Source organism: Vigna unguiculata, chromosome 11 (genome assembly GCF_037176805.1).
Source record: "Vigna unguiculata cultivar grain cowpea cultivar isolate G323 ecotype 2 chromosome 11, ASM3717680v1, whole genome shotgun sequence".
NCBI lineage: Eukaryota > Viridiplantae > Streptophyta > Magnoliopsida > Fabales > Fabaceae > Vigna > Vigna unguiculata.
Window position 1 is genome coordinate 17,780,638 of NC_140802.1, and position 16,251 is coordinate 17,796,888.

At 36.4% G+C, this 16,251-nt stretch overlaps 1 protein-coding gene across 1 annotated transcript; it reads left to right on the forward strand.

The window, feature by feature from the left end:
* Positions 1–874: 874 nt before the first annotated feature.
* LOC114168383 (NAC domain-containing protein 72-like) lies at positions 875–2,790 on the forward strand. The gene is made up of 3 exons (XM_028053168.2): positions 875–1,158; positions 1,440–1,714; positions 2,035–2,790. Exons 1-3 carry the CDS (start codon positions 978–980, stop codon positions 2,584–2,586), a joined length of 1,008 nt encoding a protein of 335 aa, XP_027908969.2. The 5' UTR covers positions 875–977; the 3' UTR covers positions 2,587–2,790.
* Positions 2,791–16,251: the final 13,461 nt, after the last annotated feature.

The window sequence follows — 16,251 nt, forward strand, 5'->3', positions numbered from 1 at the left end:
TTAAAAGAAAAAAAATTTAAATTATTTGTCAATTTTCTAATGAACATTAGTCATAAACTAGAACGATAAACATTGTTACATTGAATTAATTAATTTTTATTTTAAATTAAAAAATGACTTTTATTAGTCAACTTTAAAATATTTAGAACCATTTTTTCCCCAGCCTATTTTCTTCACGCTTCCTACTTTGCCACGTGGCCACCGACCCTTGAAAAGCGTCACGTGAAAAATGATAACGACCAGAAGTTTAGAAAACGCACTCACTGTATGTAAGAAGAAAAAAACAGAGACTGATCTTTACACTTTCACATTAACTGACGCGTGTTCGCCTTATCTTTGCGCATTTAACATGATTAGGAAAAATATAAATTTCAATACCAACAATAAACCCATAAAAAATCCTCTATAAAAAGAATCTATTATAAGAAGATTTCAAGTAAATTAAAAAAAAAAAAGTATCCATAAAAAGAAATCTCACATTAAAATGGAGAAATTTTAACCTACTTTTAAAAAAATCATAAATACTGGTTATACTGGTGTTTACGCATTGTAAATAATAATTTGGGAAAACCATTACCTATAATTAAAGTCTAAAAAATCTATTGATGTTGTGATTATTTTGAGTTCATTATGGTACGAATATTCCAAGGTTTCTTTTGTGAACAGTAGTATACAATGAACCGAATCACCCACATAGCCGCGACCGTACGAGAAGTAGATAAGGTCGTCCGCATAATGATCTTTTCGAAAGTGCAACGTGGCGTCATCCCAAAGGGAGACGTGGCGGAATCCCAGAGGCCCAAACCGAACTCGACAAAGATTCCGTGCATGTGTCTCGACCTTCATGTCCCTGTATAAATAACAGCCACCTATTCCTTGAAAAAAGAGAAAGAAAAAACACAGCTTGAAAAAAAAGTAAGAAACTTTGTTTTATCTAATATTGTTATTCACAGTTTCGGATCTTGAAATTGAGCAAAATGGGAGTTCCAGAGAGAGACCCTCTCGCACAGTTGAGTTTGCCTCCTGGGTTTAGGTTTTACCCCACTGATGAAGAGCTTCTGGTTCAGTACCTTTGTCGTAAGGTTGCTGGGCACCATTTTTCTCTTCCAATCATTGCTGAAGTTGATTTGTACAAGTTTGATCCATGGGTTCTTCCAGGTAATAAAGTTCTCTACAATTTAAAAGCGTACTTGGGTTGCGGTTTGAATTCATTTGGATGTAAAATTGAATAATTTTAAAAGTAGTTTTAGTTTGAAGTCTCTGGTCACGTTTTGGATGTAAAATTGAAAGGTAATAAAACTAGTTTCAATTTGGATATGTATTATAAATTGGCACTTGATTTAATCGATATGAAATCAAGCATGTATGGTTAATAACTATTTGCAGAAAAATGAGTTTTGTTAATTGTTTTCTGATTGAATGTGGTTTACGGACTGTAGCTAAGGCTGTGTTTGGAGAAAAAGAATGGTATTTCTTCAGCCCGAGAGATAGGAAGTACCCGAATGGTTCACGGCCAAACAGAGTTGCGGGTTCTGGGTATTGGAAAGCCACGGGAACCGATAAGGTTATCACCACCGAAGGGAGAAAAGTTGGCATAAAAAAGGCACTTGTTTTCTACGTTGGAAAAGCTCCCAAAGGCTCCAAAACCAATTGGATCATGCATGAGTATCGTGTTCTTGACTCTTCGCGCAAAAACAACCTCGGAACCACCAAGGTACTAACACAATCGCATTCCTTTCCCCTGTTTTTCAGCCACTCCAAAATCTTAAATTGCAATCATTGTTTTATATCGAAAGTTTTTGGGTGGTTTGAAACTTGTATTCATGAGTCCTAACCAGAAGTATTGTTTTTCTCTAATTATTGTTTTTCTCAAAGTACATAAAGAGTAATTCGTTGGGTATCTGATAGATGCAAAAATACTCACGACTTTTTGCTTTTGGATCGGATTTTAGTAATCTAAAGCTTCAGTCTAACATTTGTGGTATGGTTTGTTTCATAATTAATTCAAGTTTGTCTGTTGCTAATGTGATGTAGCTTGATGATTGGGTTTTGTGTCGTATATACAAGAAGAACTCGAGTTCGCAAAAGGTTGAGGCCAACCTTTGGGCCAAAGAATGCAGCAATGGGTCATCACCTTCTTCATCTTCCCACGTGGAAGACATGGTCGAATCGTTTCTGGAGATCGATGATCAGTGCTTCAATTTTCCGGGTGTGAACTCGATCAAATCAATGCAACAACAGGACGAGAAATTCGGGTTTCAAAAGATGGGATCCGGATTCTTTTCTGATTGGGTCACCCCGCCGGATCTTGATTCGATTTCCGAATTCGGGTCAGGTTGCCGAACCCAAGGGATGGTGAATTATGAGTTCCATGACTTATTTGTCCCTTCTGTGCCGCCGTTTGGTCACATGGAGTTCATGTCAGGGGCACCCACGGAGGAGGAAGTTCAAAGCTCTGTGAGAACCCAACAGGCTGACGGAGCGGGATATTTTCAGCAGAACCCGAATGCCCGAAATTTGTCCGGCTCCAACGAAACGTTTGGGTTGGGGTTTATGGATCAGCAGATCAGGTTCGGACGGAACTAGAGGATCCGAATAGTGTAAATAATGTGGTAGGGGGATAATTTATTTTTAATTCCATGGCCATTGTTATGGTTTGTGTTATTGATTCCCAAAAGTAGAAAGAGAAAACAGCAGTTTTGGTCATCCTTTTCTGCTAGACAAATGGAGGTCGGTTGATACATTCATTGAATGAAAGTGATGAAGTACGCAACGGTTTTTGAACCAAAACCGCATGGACGAAACATGAATCACATTGTACTTCAAAGCATCAGATAGAAACTGATTTACAATGTGTGATTTAGAACTACAGAAGTTTTCGGCTGCCATTGGTTAACAACGTTTTTAACAAATAATGAAAAGAGTGATAATATTTCACCACTCAAATTTTATATACAGCTAGTTAATAATTAATTATAATAATATAATAATACAATATTTAAGATATGATCATCTTAGCTCAGATATTTATATTATTATATTTAATTATAAATAAATTGTATATAAAATAAGGTTCTCAAAATATTTATTATTATGTAAAAATAATATAAGATACAAATATAGTATATTTAAGTATGAGTTTAAAAGAATTGTATATATAAAATCATGTAACGTTCTATTTAATTAATAGTCTTAATTAAAGGAAACATCATACAAAATAACATAGTAGTACAGTCTTGGAGCATAAACACTATTCCTTACAATATTCGAGACATACCACGATGTCAAAACAAAACAGGAAACAAGGTTCAACAGTAAATTAATTTAGATTTAAAGGATAAGCCAATACATTGGCTATAACCCTAACACAAAGCCCAATACAGTAGAATCCAGCTCAGGTGGGCTACGCAACAGAATCATCACCTCCTTATTGACCATGGGTGTTTCTCGTATCTGCTCACACCAATAAATTGATGATCATCGCAAAAAAAAAAAAACCACACATACAAGACGTACAACAAACAACAAAAGGGTAAGCTAGAGCCAAAAAAATAGTTTTATCATGCAATCATATACACTTTCACAGACAATTATACATACATCATCTAAGCATGTTATGACCTTCCAAACAATACACTAAGACTTGACACGACTCATCCGGATACGTATAATTTAGTCAGATTCAGTGGATGCTTGCACTTGTGGTCGAATTCCTTGCTCGCCCCCGAGCTGCTCACCACCGAGCTAAGTGGTACAATGTCTCAATCCCCCCACAAGGTTAGTCCTTAATGAGTTTCAGGCCTCCTACTACTCTCATCACAAGAGTCAGTCCGCTCTATGTGAGACTAATTGATTCCTTAGAGCGTCAAGATGTAACCTTACCTTGAATCCTTACTAAATTATATAGATGGGGTACCACCATGAACTCCCACTAACAGGGGTCATTGAATTACGTCTCGACCAATTGAGGCACCACCCTGAAATCTCACCTAGAGATTCAAGGAATTACGTCCTAACCGCACACAAATCATATTCAACCAACCAAGTAATACTTATCATGCTTATAAGGTTCATGCCAACCTTCCTAACCAACCCTCATTCGTATTCCATGTCAAATCCATACCAACTCATCATTCTCAAACCATTTGACCAACCATACATGTAGCATATCCAAATCATGTTAAACTCATTCATCATAAAGCATAGACTATCTCATTCATACATAATCACTCAATTCATACTTTAAAAGCAAGATCAATACAAACATAGAGCCAACATTGGAGAACAAAGAAGCAACAGAGCAAGTCACGTTCTCGCCCAGCTTCTCGCTCAGGCAGAAAGGTCTTGCTCAAGCGAGCTCCTTTCGCCTAGGCGAGAGTTGGACATCAAGAATAGTGGCCTTCAGCTCCTTCTCGCTTAGGCGAGACTTCTCTCGCCTGAGCGAGACATTCGCTCGCTCAAAACATGGTTAGTTGCTTGAGCGACAACTCGCGAGAAATGGCATGGGCGAGCCTCTGTTAATCTTGCCTAGGCGGGATCAGCTCGCTTGAGCGAGAAAACCAGTGCTCACCAATGTTCTCTCGTGCAACAGTCACACAAACGCAATCCCAATAACTAAAACGACATTTTCATCAACTCATAGTAGCATACATACCATAAAATCATACAATATTAGTAGAGCAAGCAGAAAACGAACTAGACAAGTGAACCCCAGCTTCTCTTACCTAGAAAGGAGCTAATATCGGACTTCGACTCTTAAACCAACGAAACTAGTAGCTCCAAGAGCATATCTATGAACTAGAACAGCGACACAAAAAAGGGACGAGGGTACTAAAGTGGACCTCTAATGGAAAAATACAAAAAGAAAACTTTGAAAATAACTAGTAGGGGCTGAGTTTTAACTTAGGAGAAGAAGGGCTTTGCTTAGAGCTAGCTTGACCAAGAGCTGTGAGTAACCGTAATAGAGCATTCTGAAAGAAAGGGTGAATGTATGAGAGGGAACAGTTTGCAAATGAGAGTTGAATGAGGACTCTTGACTGCTTTAGGGGCCTTGGCACCATATGGGCCAACCCTTAGGCCCAACAGTTTTAAGACAACCTTTAAAACATAAGGAAAAGTAAAGTGGGCCTTACAAAATCAATGAAGGATTTATATGTCCTGAAAAAAGCATGTGAGATGATACTGTTATTTTTTTTGGTAAATTATTCAAAAAATGTATCTTATTATTCTTTATGTTTTTTTTTATTAAAATTGACTAATGGGTACTAAAAAGAAATATAATTTTATTGATTAATATAAATCCATAATAATAACAAAGTAGAGAATAATAATTTTATATAATAAATTATATAAAATACAACATTCTTCTACTTAAATAACATTAATAAATAAATAAATTATATAAATTTAAACAAACACAAATATTAATTAAAAAATATTAAGATGAATCACAAAGATAATATCCAATAAGATAGCTACCATATGCTTAGATTTCATAAACAATGGATAATAAATAAAATAAAAATAAAACATAATAAATATGTGATCCCAAAATAGTTCATATATTTTAATATGTTTAAAGAGATGTAATGAAAATAATGTCATTGATAAATTTACATCTCATGAAAACCATAACAATATAAAGTGTAAATCTCAGGCTCTCACTAACCCAGTACATCAAAAGATTTAACCACACCCATGTGGGTTACACTATTTTGAAAGAGTCCAATAGCTAAGCTTTTAGTCACTGGGTTTGCTAACATACTTTCTATAGCAGTATTCTCAATTTGAGTTTGATAATCCAAAACTTTTTCACTAACAAATAGAAATTTTATATCAAAATGTTTTGAGCGAATATAACTTCTATTGTTTTGAGAGAAATGCACGACAGTAGTGTTGTCACAATATATCACAAGTGTCCTAGAAATACTTTCAACAATTTGAAAGCCAAAAATCAAATTTTTAAGCCACACAACTTGTTTAGAAGGGGAGTTTTCTTCAACTTATTTTGATTTAGATTTATGTTGACTTTCCTAATGTTAACTTTTGACCTTAGTTGACTTGACTTAAGTTGACTCAAGCAAAAGTTAGTCACATTTAAAGATTCAACAAGACATTGACAAATGCACAAACATGTAACTTTTGGACTTCTAAGCTAGATGTAGTTTAAATTTTAAAATCTAATGTATTGGTTGTCAACATTGTTTTATGTGTAAGGGAGGTTGATTTGGACCATTCCAAGATAGCTACAACAAGATAAGGTTATGAAAACACAAAGACAAACATAATAACCTAAACTCTAATTACTAAATGATAAAGACCCATTTTAGGGCTTAGCATTATATGGTGTTTAGATGATTAAGAAAGCTCCATAAAAATTCTTATTGGACATTAAGATAACAATGTTATCTAGATGTGAAGGTGCACTTCAAGGAGCTCTAAAGAAGACATGTTCAATTACTCAAGAGACAAAAATAAAAACTCAAATACATGTAATATGTGAATTAAAAAGAACATAAAGGAAGAAATTTCATAAAAGATGGAAGATAAAAGAGGGAATGCGAGCTCTTGATGCAGGCACGTCACTTAGGGGGTCACTAAAGCTCACCAATTCAAGATTAGTGGTGTATGCCGCTACTTGAGAGTTATTCACAAGATAAGACAAAGAGAATACGACAATCCTAAGAGAGAAATCCCACAAATGGTCAAATATAAAGTATATAACTTTAAAATATTCAACCCTTACAATAATCTAGGAGAGCCCCTTTTATAAGGGTGGAAAAAGGTCTCCTTGCAAAAATATAAAGATAAGGATAAAGGTGTAATAACACAAAACTAATCTTTTAGAAACTAGGTCTAAAAGAGGTGTCTTAAAAAGAGATAACCCTTGACAATTTCATGCATGTCCTGCAAATAATGTTTCAAAAGAAATGACTAAAAAATGGTTCGTCACTAAACTGATTAGACCAAAGAAATGATTTCAAAAAGTAAAAAAAAAATCAAAGTAGAATGATTCCATGAATTAATAACAATGAAATAGGGATCAATTCAAATTTGTTTCAAAAATACAAAAAGGAAAAATCATACATAAGGCATTTAATGCATCATACCAAGTCATGCATACATGCGTCTTCAATCTTTTGAAAGAAAAAAAAAACTATTTTCACTTTTTCGGTCGAAACATTCTTCACTCATATGAATGGTTATCGAATCCTTCTATTTATAAAGGAAGAAATAAAACATAAATTTGTCCATCTGATGTTTCTCAAATTGATGGTCCTCTTCATTGATATGAATGATCTAAATATCCCAAAGCTTAGTTTCCATACTGGGCCCCAAACCCTGTTTTTTCTGGCCCCAAGTTTCCATATAGACCCCTAAGCCAAGTTTCCACACTAGCCCCTAAGCCTGGTTTCCACACTAACCCCGAAGTTTAGTTACAAACCACCAAGCCAAGTTTCCACACTAGCCCCCAAACCTAGTTTCGATACTAACCTCAAAGTCTAGTTTCCACACTGGTCCCCTAGCCTAGTTTCCACACTGGTCCCCTAGCCTAGGATACTAACCTCAAAGTCTAGTTTCCACACTGGTCCCCTAGCCTAGTTTCCACACTATTCCCCAATCGGTGTTCCACCGATTGAATCTCGCGGAGAGCGAGGAAAACGCAGTGGAATGGTTCGATTTTGGAGGTTATCACTCAGTTCGCTCTGGTTTCTCGCTGGTTTGGTAAACCCTAAGAGGCTAAAACCTAATCTAGGGTTTGGTGAGCTGATGAACGGAGGGAGTGATCTCTATCGAAAATCTCATTCATCAAAGCTTCTTTACAATATGGTTGGCTTGCCTTTTATAGATAAGGCAACCAGAAAAATAGAAAAAGAGAAATGGATGTCGTCTAACAATGGTTCCTAACGACAAACAAAACTAACGGTAACCCTAAGATTAAAAACGTGATGGTGGAAGAAAGGAACCCTAGCTCAAGGTTGATGGTTCGCGTGAGGGTTGGGTTTTTACTGAAACCCTAACAAAGGAGGCACTTTTCAGATGGAGTGAAAGAGAGAGCTTTCTCTCGTGAACGCGGGCTAGCAGGTGGAAATGTGAAGAGAGAAGAGTTGCAGATGCTGGAAGGAATTGGGCTGCTAGGCCCAATTGACGCTGCTGCTGAAGTAAGGTTGTTGTCAGCGTGGTGGTGTGCAGAAATTATTGGGCTGCCTAAAGAAGCAAGGATCTCGGCCCATGCCTTCAAGCCAGTCACAGAAATGGAAAGAGAAACTGGCAGCAACTTATATTGGGCTTCTCACATGCAAAGGAGACTTGGGCCCACCACATGTTGCTCTCGAAAATAGCATGTGCTTGACGGAAGAATGAAAGAGTTTTAGCATAATTGGGCCATAGGCCCAATGCCAACACTTCAAGATTTGGACAGCTTGGATAATGGGCTGCATTTAACAAAACAAGCCCAATTAGAACAACCTTTATTTAATTAAAGATGAAAGAAAATAAAAGAATTTAAAAGGAATGGGCCTAGCCAATGCCCCCAAGCTATGAGCCTTGTTGGGATCATATCACCCCCTCCCCCTTGAAGAGGATCTGTCCTCAGATCAAGAGAGTTGTAAAAGGCTCACAACAACCAAATTGTAAAATCCGCCAAGATAAAAAAAAAATCTGCAATAGTCATCAAATAAAATGGCATTAAATTCATAATGACCATGCAGTAGAATTGATTGAAATTTTTTTGAAAATGGGCTTTTAAAAATTGAATAAGGTGATATCCAGCCCACTTCACAATGTATGACACTTTGACTTAAATGAATTTTGGAAAGAGTTTTATAGTCCAAGTGTTTTGTGGCAAAAAAATTTGAAGAGGATGAAATAAGGGAATGAGATGGAGAACACAATTTTTGAGAGGAAAACAAAACAAAAGATTTAATGAAAAAGTGATAAGAGTTTAAACATGGGAAAAATTTCGTTTGAAATTGGGATTTAATGGAAGGAATAGGTGAAGGATGGAACACCAAATCCCTAACCATGAGTTCCCTCTTGTCATTTGAAATGATTTTTAACTCTATCACTTTGATTGTCTTTCAAGCTCACTCTCTTGTCTTATTTTCTCTCTTTCCTCTAAGTCTTGTCTCTCATTCTCTTCTTTTGCTTTACTTAGATTCTCCTCTTTGGACTTTTCTTCGCCCTCCCTTTTTTTCTTCTCTTTTATCTCTTTTTCCTTTTGTTCTCTTTGAGCATAAAGCTTCGCGAACTGTTCTTTTTCTCTCTTCTTTTCAAACTCACGAAGCTTTTGATGTTTAGCTTGCGCTCTCTTGTATTTTTCTCTCTTTCTTTGTTCACTCAAGAGCAAGTCTAAATTGGGCTTAAAATCTTTTTCTAGTCTAGAAAACTTAGCAATGTTTTGGATGAATGCATCCCCAATGTCAATGAAGTCTTCTATCCTAGCTTGTTGCACTTTAGTGATCCTAAATGAAGGGGGAATGAAATGTTTCCACCTGCATGTTTTTAATTCATAAAATGTATTGATGCATGATGTTCTCCCCTTTTTCACTCTATATTGCCTCTCTTGCCACCAATCAAATGCACGTCCTACAAACCTAGATGTAACATGCCTAAGAATGTCTATATGACTATATTTACTAAACATTGGTTGCACCAATTTCTCAGTATCCCACATCCAATCTCTAAATAATATTGGTCCTATATCTTCCCCAAAGAATGGAATGTCACTATGAATGGTATGATGCAACTCATGACTACTATGCCTACCTAAATGCACACTATTATGCCTATCTACATGCATACAGCTAGAAGAAAAACTCATTTTGAAACACTTTTAGCAAAACAATTTTTATCAAAAAGAAGTTGATGAATTTCTAAAGAGAAAATAATGGAAAAGATTTCTAGAGATTCTCCCAAGAAAGGGATGTGAGTCACATGGACAAGCTTAGGAACCAAGCCTTTCCTAGCCAGAGATCTCTAGAATGCTTTCACAAAACTTCTCAATAAAAATACAAATGAAAAAAGATTGTGTGAAAACAATTGGACAAAGTGTGTGATGAGAGTGAAAACGTAAAGACCAAAAGAAGGTCAACTAGGTGTTAAACATATTGCACCTAGATTTCACGATGACCTAAAACATAAATGGCAAACACATAAAGCACACAAAACCTGGACATGGAAAGCATAAAAACATAAAACATAAAGGCGGAAAACATAAACTAGACGAAAAACCTAAGTGAAGATACAAGTGGCCTTTGGAACCCCTTGAACCTCACACTAAATGCTTAAACTATTACAATGAAATGCTAAGGATGGGATTGCTCTAAAGCATTTTCCCACCTAAGCCAAATGAACAAAAACAACAACTGAAAAAAAGAAATACAACCCAAAATATCGTGATAAGAAAACAGAAATACACAAAAAATAAGAAAAACACTATGATGTCTCTCTCAAGCTCTCGGCCAGTGTTGGAATTTTTCCCAACTCACACCAATGAATCTCTCGTGGTGCACTCCATCCAACATTATGTGGTGCTCTCAAGTCCTACTCACTCCTGTGTTCCCTCGACAGTGTACCTCCCAACAGGTTCACTCACCACTCCACCTTCAAGAAGAGGCTTTACCTACAAGGGCTGCCAAACAAAGTGAGTGTCCAGAGCAAAGAAAACTAGAAAAGAAGCGTTGCCACTTAAGAATAGCCAAGACTGAAAACAAGAAAAACTCAAATGAAAGAAATGGACAACATCAAGTGAAAGAGTTAATAGACAAACTCAAAGGATGGCCAACAAAGACAATCAAGAAAAAGGCAAAGCAACAAAGGATGACACTCAATAGAGAACCTAAGGAATGTGTCTAGAACAAGATTAGCAAAACTAAAATAAAAAAGACACAAAACAAGTTGAATCAAGAGCATATGCAAATGGAAATTGAAGATGATAGTAGTATCTGTGTGAGCTGTGCTACACTCTTAGCACACTAAGGAAGTAAACAAATTCCAAAGTTCGACAACACTTTTCATTATTAATTTTTTTTTTCAGATTCGTTTTTTTTAAAGCATAATCTTTTCACTTATTATCTTTCTTTTCTTGCAACTTCTCAAAGACTTTAAGAACAACTCACAACAGTGTTAGTGTACTACTTCCATTTTAGTGATCAAATGCATATGGCAGATTTCAAGTAATTCAACTAAAAAATTTTGAAAGACAAACAAAGAAACAAAGGAAGCTCAATCACAAAAATGCTTGGGCAATGCAAGGCACCACAATAACATGCAACATATATGTTAGAGCAAACATGGCATTCGAATGGACCAGACCAAAGTTGAAACAGTGTTAATGACAACACTTTGATAAAACAGAATCAGCCAAAACGGAAACTGCAAGGGAACAAACTGAGGTACCAAATTGTGGTAGACCACAACAAGAAGCAATATGATTGACAAAAACACTGCTCAGATATTAATGAAGGCTGACAACAGAACTGATGCGGATGCAAGGAAATAGAACTAGACAAACAACCACACCATGCATCACAATGTCAAACAATACACAACAATAAAAAGAGTATTAGACAGAGCAATGAAACACAATTGATGCAGCAGATTTGTACACGCATCAGGTGGCCAAATAGAAATAGGAGAATGTAAGTTGCATATCACAACTGAGAATACAATCAAAACATGCTAAACTGCCATCAGAGCAGGACTAAATCAAATATGAATCTGAGCAAACTATGCACATTGAAAATCCTGATTCAGAAGATAAGCAACCTCAACAACAAAGACTAGGAATTAAACTGGTTGAACATGATATCTAGGCTAATCATAGACAATAAAATTGTGATATAGCAAACCCACCACAGATGTAGTTGCAATGATGAACATGGAATAATCAAAATAAGTTTCCAGAGCAGAAAATGAACTGTGACACAGAAACAACAACTGGAAGCAACAAGCATATACTTTGAAAATATTTGGAAACTACATCAAAGGTAACTAACGGGCCAGGCACTGATTCAACAAAACAGATTTCACAAGAGCACTGAAATAGCCTATGCACTCACAAACCAAAGCATGAGTGTCCACACGTAAATTTTAATGTGAATCAGATTAAGGTGCGATGGAATACTCATTATGTGCTAAGGAAGGAGCAATCCTTGGCCAACAATTTTAAAGTGCAGAACAATAACACACTTAAAAGCACAGATTAAAAACAAAGGCAGTTTAAGCATAATTGAACAAGAACAATATCAATTGGCACTGTAGACAATTTGCCAATGATCTAATAGCAAATTCAGAACTCATACAATCACAGGAACTAATTACGCGAATGGAAATAGAACATGGACTGAAGCAGATCGTTAAACATTGAGCAAAACACAAATCAGGCACAACGTCTATGGAATCAACAACAGATAAAATAAACTACACAAAACCTAAGACAAAATAGAGATTATAAAACTGAAAGCTAGGTAAGAAAACGAAATTAAACCTAATTAACATGCATTGGAATTGCAGAATCAGAGAGCTAGACATAAAATCATCATCAGTATTGATTCAAAAAATAAGAACAAGTATGCGTGAAACCATTTCAGCACAAAATTTTCAGCACAAAATTTTCAGCACACAGAATCAATCACAGAAAATCAAACTTAAGCAAATTAGGAATACAAACATGTAAGAAGAAAAACTAGAGATAAAGAAGAGACTTATCTCAACGCGGTCCAAGTTCGAGTGGCTTTGAATACCACTTGATGAAGCTCCTCCATCGCGGTGCTCGTCGGAAAAGCTCCCCAATCGGTGTTCCACCGATTGAATCTCACGTAGAGCGAGGGAAACTGATGTGACCCCAACAAGCCCAAGCTCAACTACATCAACAAGCCCAAGCCCAAATCAAGGCCCAATCGCTAGAAGCATGATGAGAAAGATTCACATGGGCCTCTCACAAGATGATCAAGTCAATCATGGGCTTTTTACATTATTCACATGGGCTAAAGAAATCTCTAAAATATGAGATTATGCATGAAGGAAGTAGTATAGATTTAAATTGGGCCATTGTTTAGGCCTTGTTTTTCTAGAATAATAAGTCAAACATTGTGTAGTTAAATTGATAAAATTGGGCTTGACTAAGCCCAATAGGAGATTTGGCCATGAGCTACCAAAGGTCAAAGGTGGACTAAGTGGAAGTCAACATTCCTTCCTACTCCTCATGGATCATGCATCCCATGGAGCCAAGTCCACACTCCACCCATGTGCCTCCTTCATCCAAGGGCTAAGAGAGTGTCTTCTTTTCCAAGCCTTCATCCAAAGGCTAGGAAGATGCCTCCTTCTCCAAGCCACCATCCAAGGGTGATGATTAAAGCTTCTCCTCCAAGCTTAATCTAAGGGCCAAGAATTAGTCTAGCTTTTAGGCTCACATATAAAAGCCAAAAGTAGACCATTTGTACATTTTAACTCTTGAAATTTCTAATAGAATGTTTGTGTTGAGATCACTCCACTCTTCTATTATTTTGAGAGCACACATGGCTAACCTTCTCCTTCATCTCCTCTAGCCACCTTCCATACCATAGCTCCATTCTACTCTTCATCTTCACCAAAAACCTCTATTGCCTAGAGCTCTTCTTGCTCTTATCTTCATTTCCGCTGCATTTCATCTTCTTTTTGGTGTCTTCCATGGATCTCCTTCCTCTCCTACACCAAGGACGTCCATCAATTGGTATCTAGAGCCATCCAAGCCTTTGGTGCATCCATCCTCTTGGTTTTGGGTAAGGTTCTTGGTCCATACTTGTCTCTTGTTTCAATTTCCGTTTTGTCTCTCTGTTCCACTGTTTTCTTCACTTTTGCTGCTGTTTTTTCATGTTTTTTATGCTCTCCACCGTTTGACATTGAGGCTACATGAATCTCCATTGATTCATCTTGTAGTACTCCTTGCTTCATTGGTGCAAATCTGTTTTTAGGTTCCATTTTCGTTTTCCAGCACTTGTTCTTTTCTTCCTTGCTGTTTTTCTTCATTTTAATCGGTGCATCTTTCAATTTTCAATTCCTTATATTGTGTTTTGTCTTAAGTCATGTTTTAGCACTTTAATTCATCTTAATTTTCGTTCATATGGCTTAATTCTGCATTTGCTTGATGAGAACCAAGTCCTACATCACACAAAATGAGCTATGAACTTCAAGTGATGCTTGTGGATGTGTAAGGCAATGGTCTCACTATTTTTCGTCCATTTCACCGATTGGATTGTGCTTTTGAGTGTTTAAGATGTTCTTCTATGATTCATACTTGATTTTAGATCATAATCAAGTTCATTCATCTTGAATTTTCATAGAACATCTTACAATTTCCGTGAGCAATTCTGCTCCAGTCTATTTTTCCAGATTTCACTACACGCACACCTACTGTTTGAGATTTTTCATGACTCACTGCCTAGTCCAAATTTTAATCTGAATTTTTCCTCATTTAGCTAACATCCAGACGAAACATACAAAAAAAGAATCATTCAAAAATGTTGAGTACAAAAAAATGAAAAATCGGCGAAGTTGAGGAAAATTTTCACGTTTTCTGGCGTAGTGGTCTCAGGAATTTTATGTTTTACTACTGTTTTGTGCGATTTGTGGTGCTTTTAAGTGCTCTTTGTTATTCTAATTGATTCCTTGATTGTGTACTCTATATTGGCTTGAGTTTGCCTTCAATAGAAGTGGAATTTATTCCCTCAATTTGGCACAAAATTGCAATGAGTACAGTGGATGTTTTTGAGCACTTTTTCTTCACTATTTTCAGTTTTTGTTTTCATCTATTCTAGTGCATTTCTAGGTTCCTTTTTGTGGTGCTTGCCTTTTTTTTTCCAGCCTTTAATTTCTTGCTTGTCACTTCTTGAATCTCCTTCTAGTCATGTTTCATTTCAATTCTCTTTTGGTTTAACATTTCTAATTAGCTTTTCTTGTTTTCTCCTTTGTTTGGGTTCATATGCTTGACTCTTGGTTATTGGTTGTGATTGATGATGCTATGAAGTTTAGAATGGTTTCTATGATTTGGTAGCATCTTAGGTGGTGGATATTGAAGTAGAATTTTAGCTTGTGTGCTTATCCTTTTCCTCACCTATTGAGAGTTTTGGACCTATTCATTTGAGAGAGTGTGTGCTAATTCCATTGCTTGGTATAGTTTTCTTGTTGTTTTGTTTTTTGGTGCAGGTTTGGTGGCTGTTTTGGCCTTAAAACCAAGGCTATAGTTGTTGTTTTGCACTTCCTTTTGTTGGCTTAAGGTGCTTACAAGTGCCTTACTTGGTGGTGGTCTTTGTTCAAATCAAAAGGAGGCTACAAGCCTAGCTCTTGGCTCTTGATTTTGTGCAAATTGGCAGCACTTTGGCAGCACATTTGGAGTTGCATTGTTTCTTATTTTTGGCTTTATTTCTTTGTACTTTGTACTTCTTTTGGGCACATCTTATTTGGTACCATCTTGAAGCCTCCTTGATTGTGAAATTGCATCTTTTGAGCATCAAAATTTGAGATATTAAGTGGCTTGAGGTTGCTTCATTTTGAGTACCAAATTAGTGAACCAAAAATGCTTTCAAATTCTCATTTGTATCCATGGCCTACTTAGGTGTCTTGGGGAACCAAAGGTGTTCAATCCCATCTCCTAAGTAGAACTTTTTTCATATTATAGTGCAACATTTTAGTAAGTGAGTGTGTTGAAAGTTCTAAGTGCTTTCTCACCTTGCTTTTAGGCCGCATAGTTAGACGCTTAGTGGTTTAAATTTGTGAGACCAAAGTTTCTAAAATTTTTGCCATTTAGGGGTCTGTTTTTAGTGTTAATCTTTTCTTTTCTTTGAGTCTTGTTTGTGCTTGTTGTGTGTTTTGCCTCATGTGATTCTATCTACTTATTACTTGAACATTTGTGTGAACTTTGAGTACTTTTGCAAGTGTAACCTTGGCAAGGATTAGCCTTGGTACTTAAGCAGTTTGTGAGACTCACCTCGCTTACCTGGAGGTACACTTGTGCTAGTCCTCTTCTTTCACCCATTTATCCAAGTGCATAAGTTCATTCAATCATCATGAGTACATATTCTACATATAGTCCTAGGTTGCATAAGCATGATAGTCATGAGTTGCATCATACATTTCAAAGTGACATTCCATTCTTTGGGGAGGATATAGGTCCACTATCATTCATAGATTGGATGTGGGATATAGAGAAGATGGTGCAACCATTCTTTAATAGATATAGTCAATATGATATTGTTAGGCATGTTATTTCTA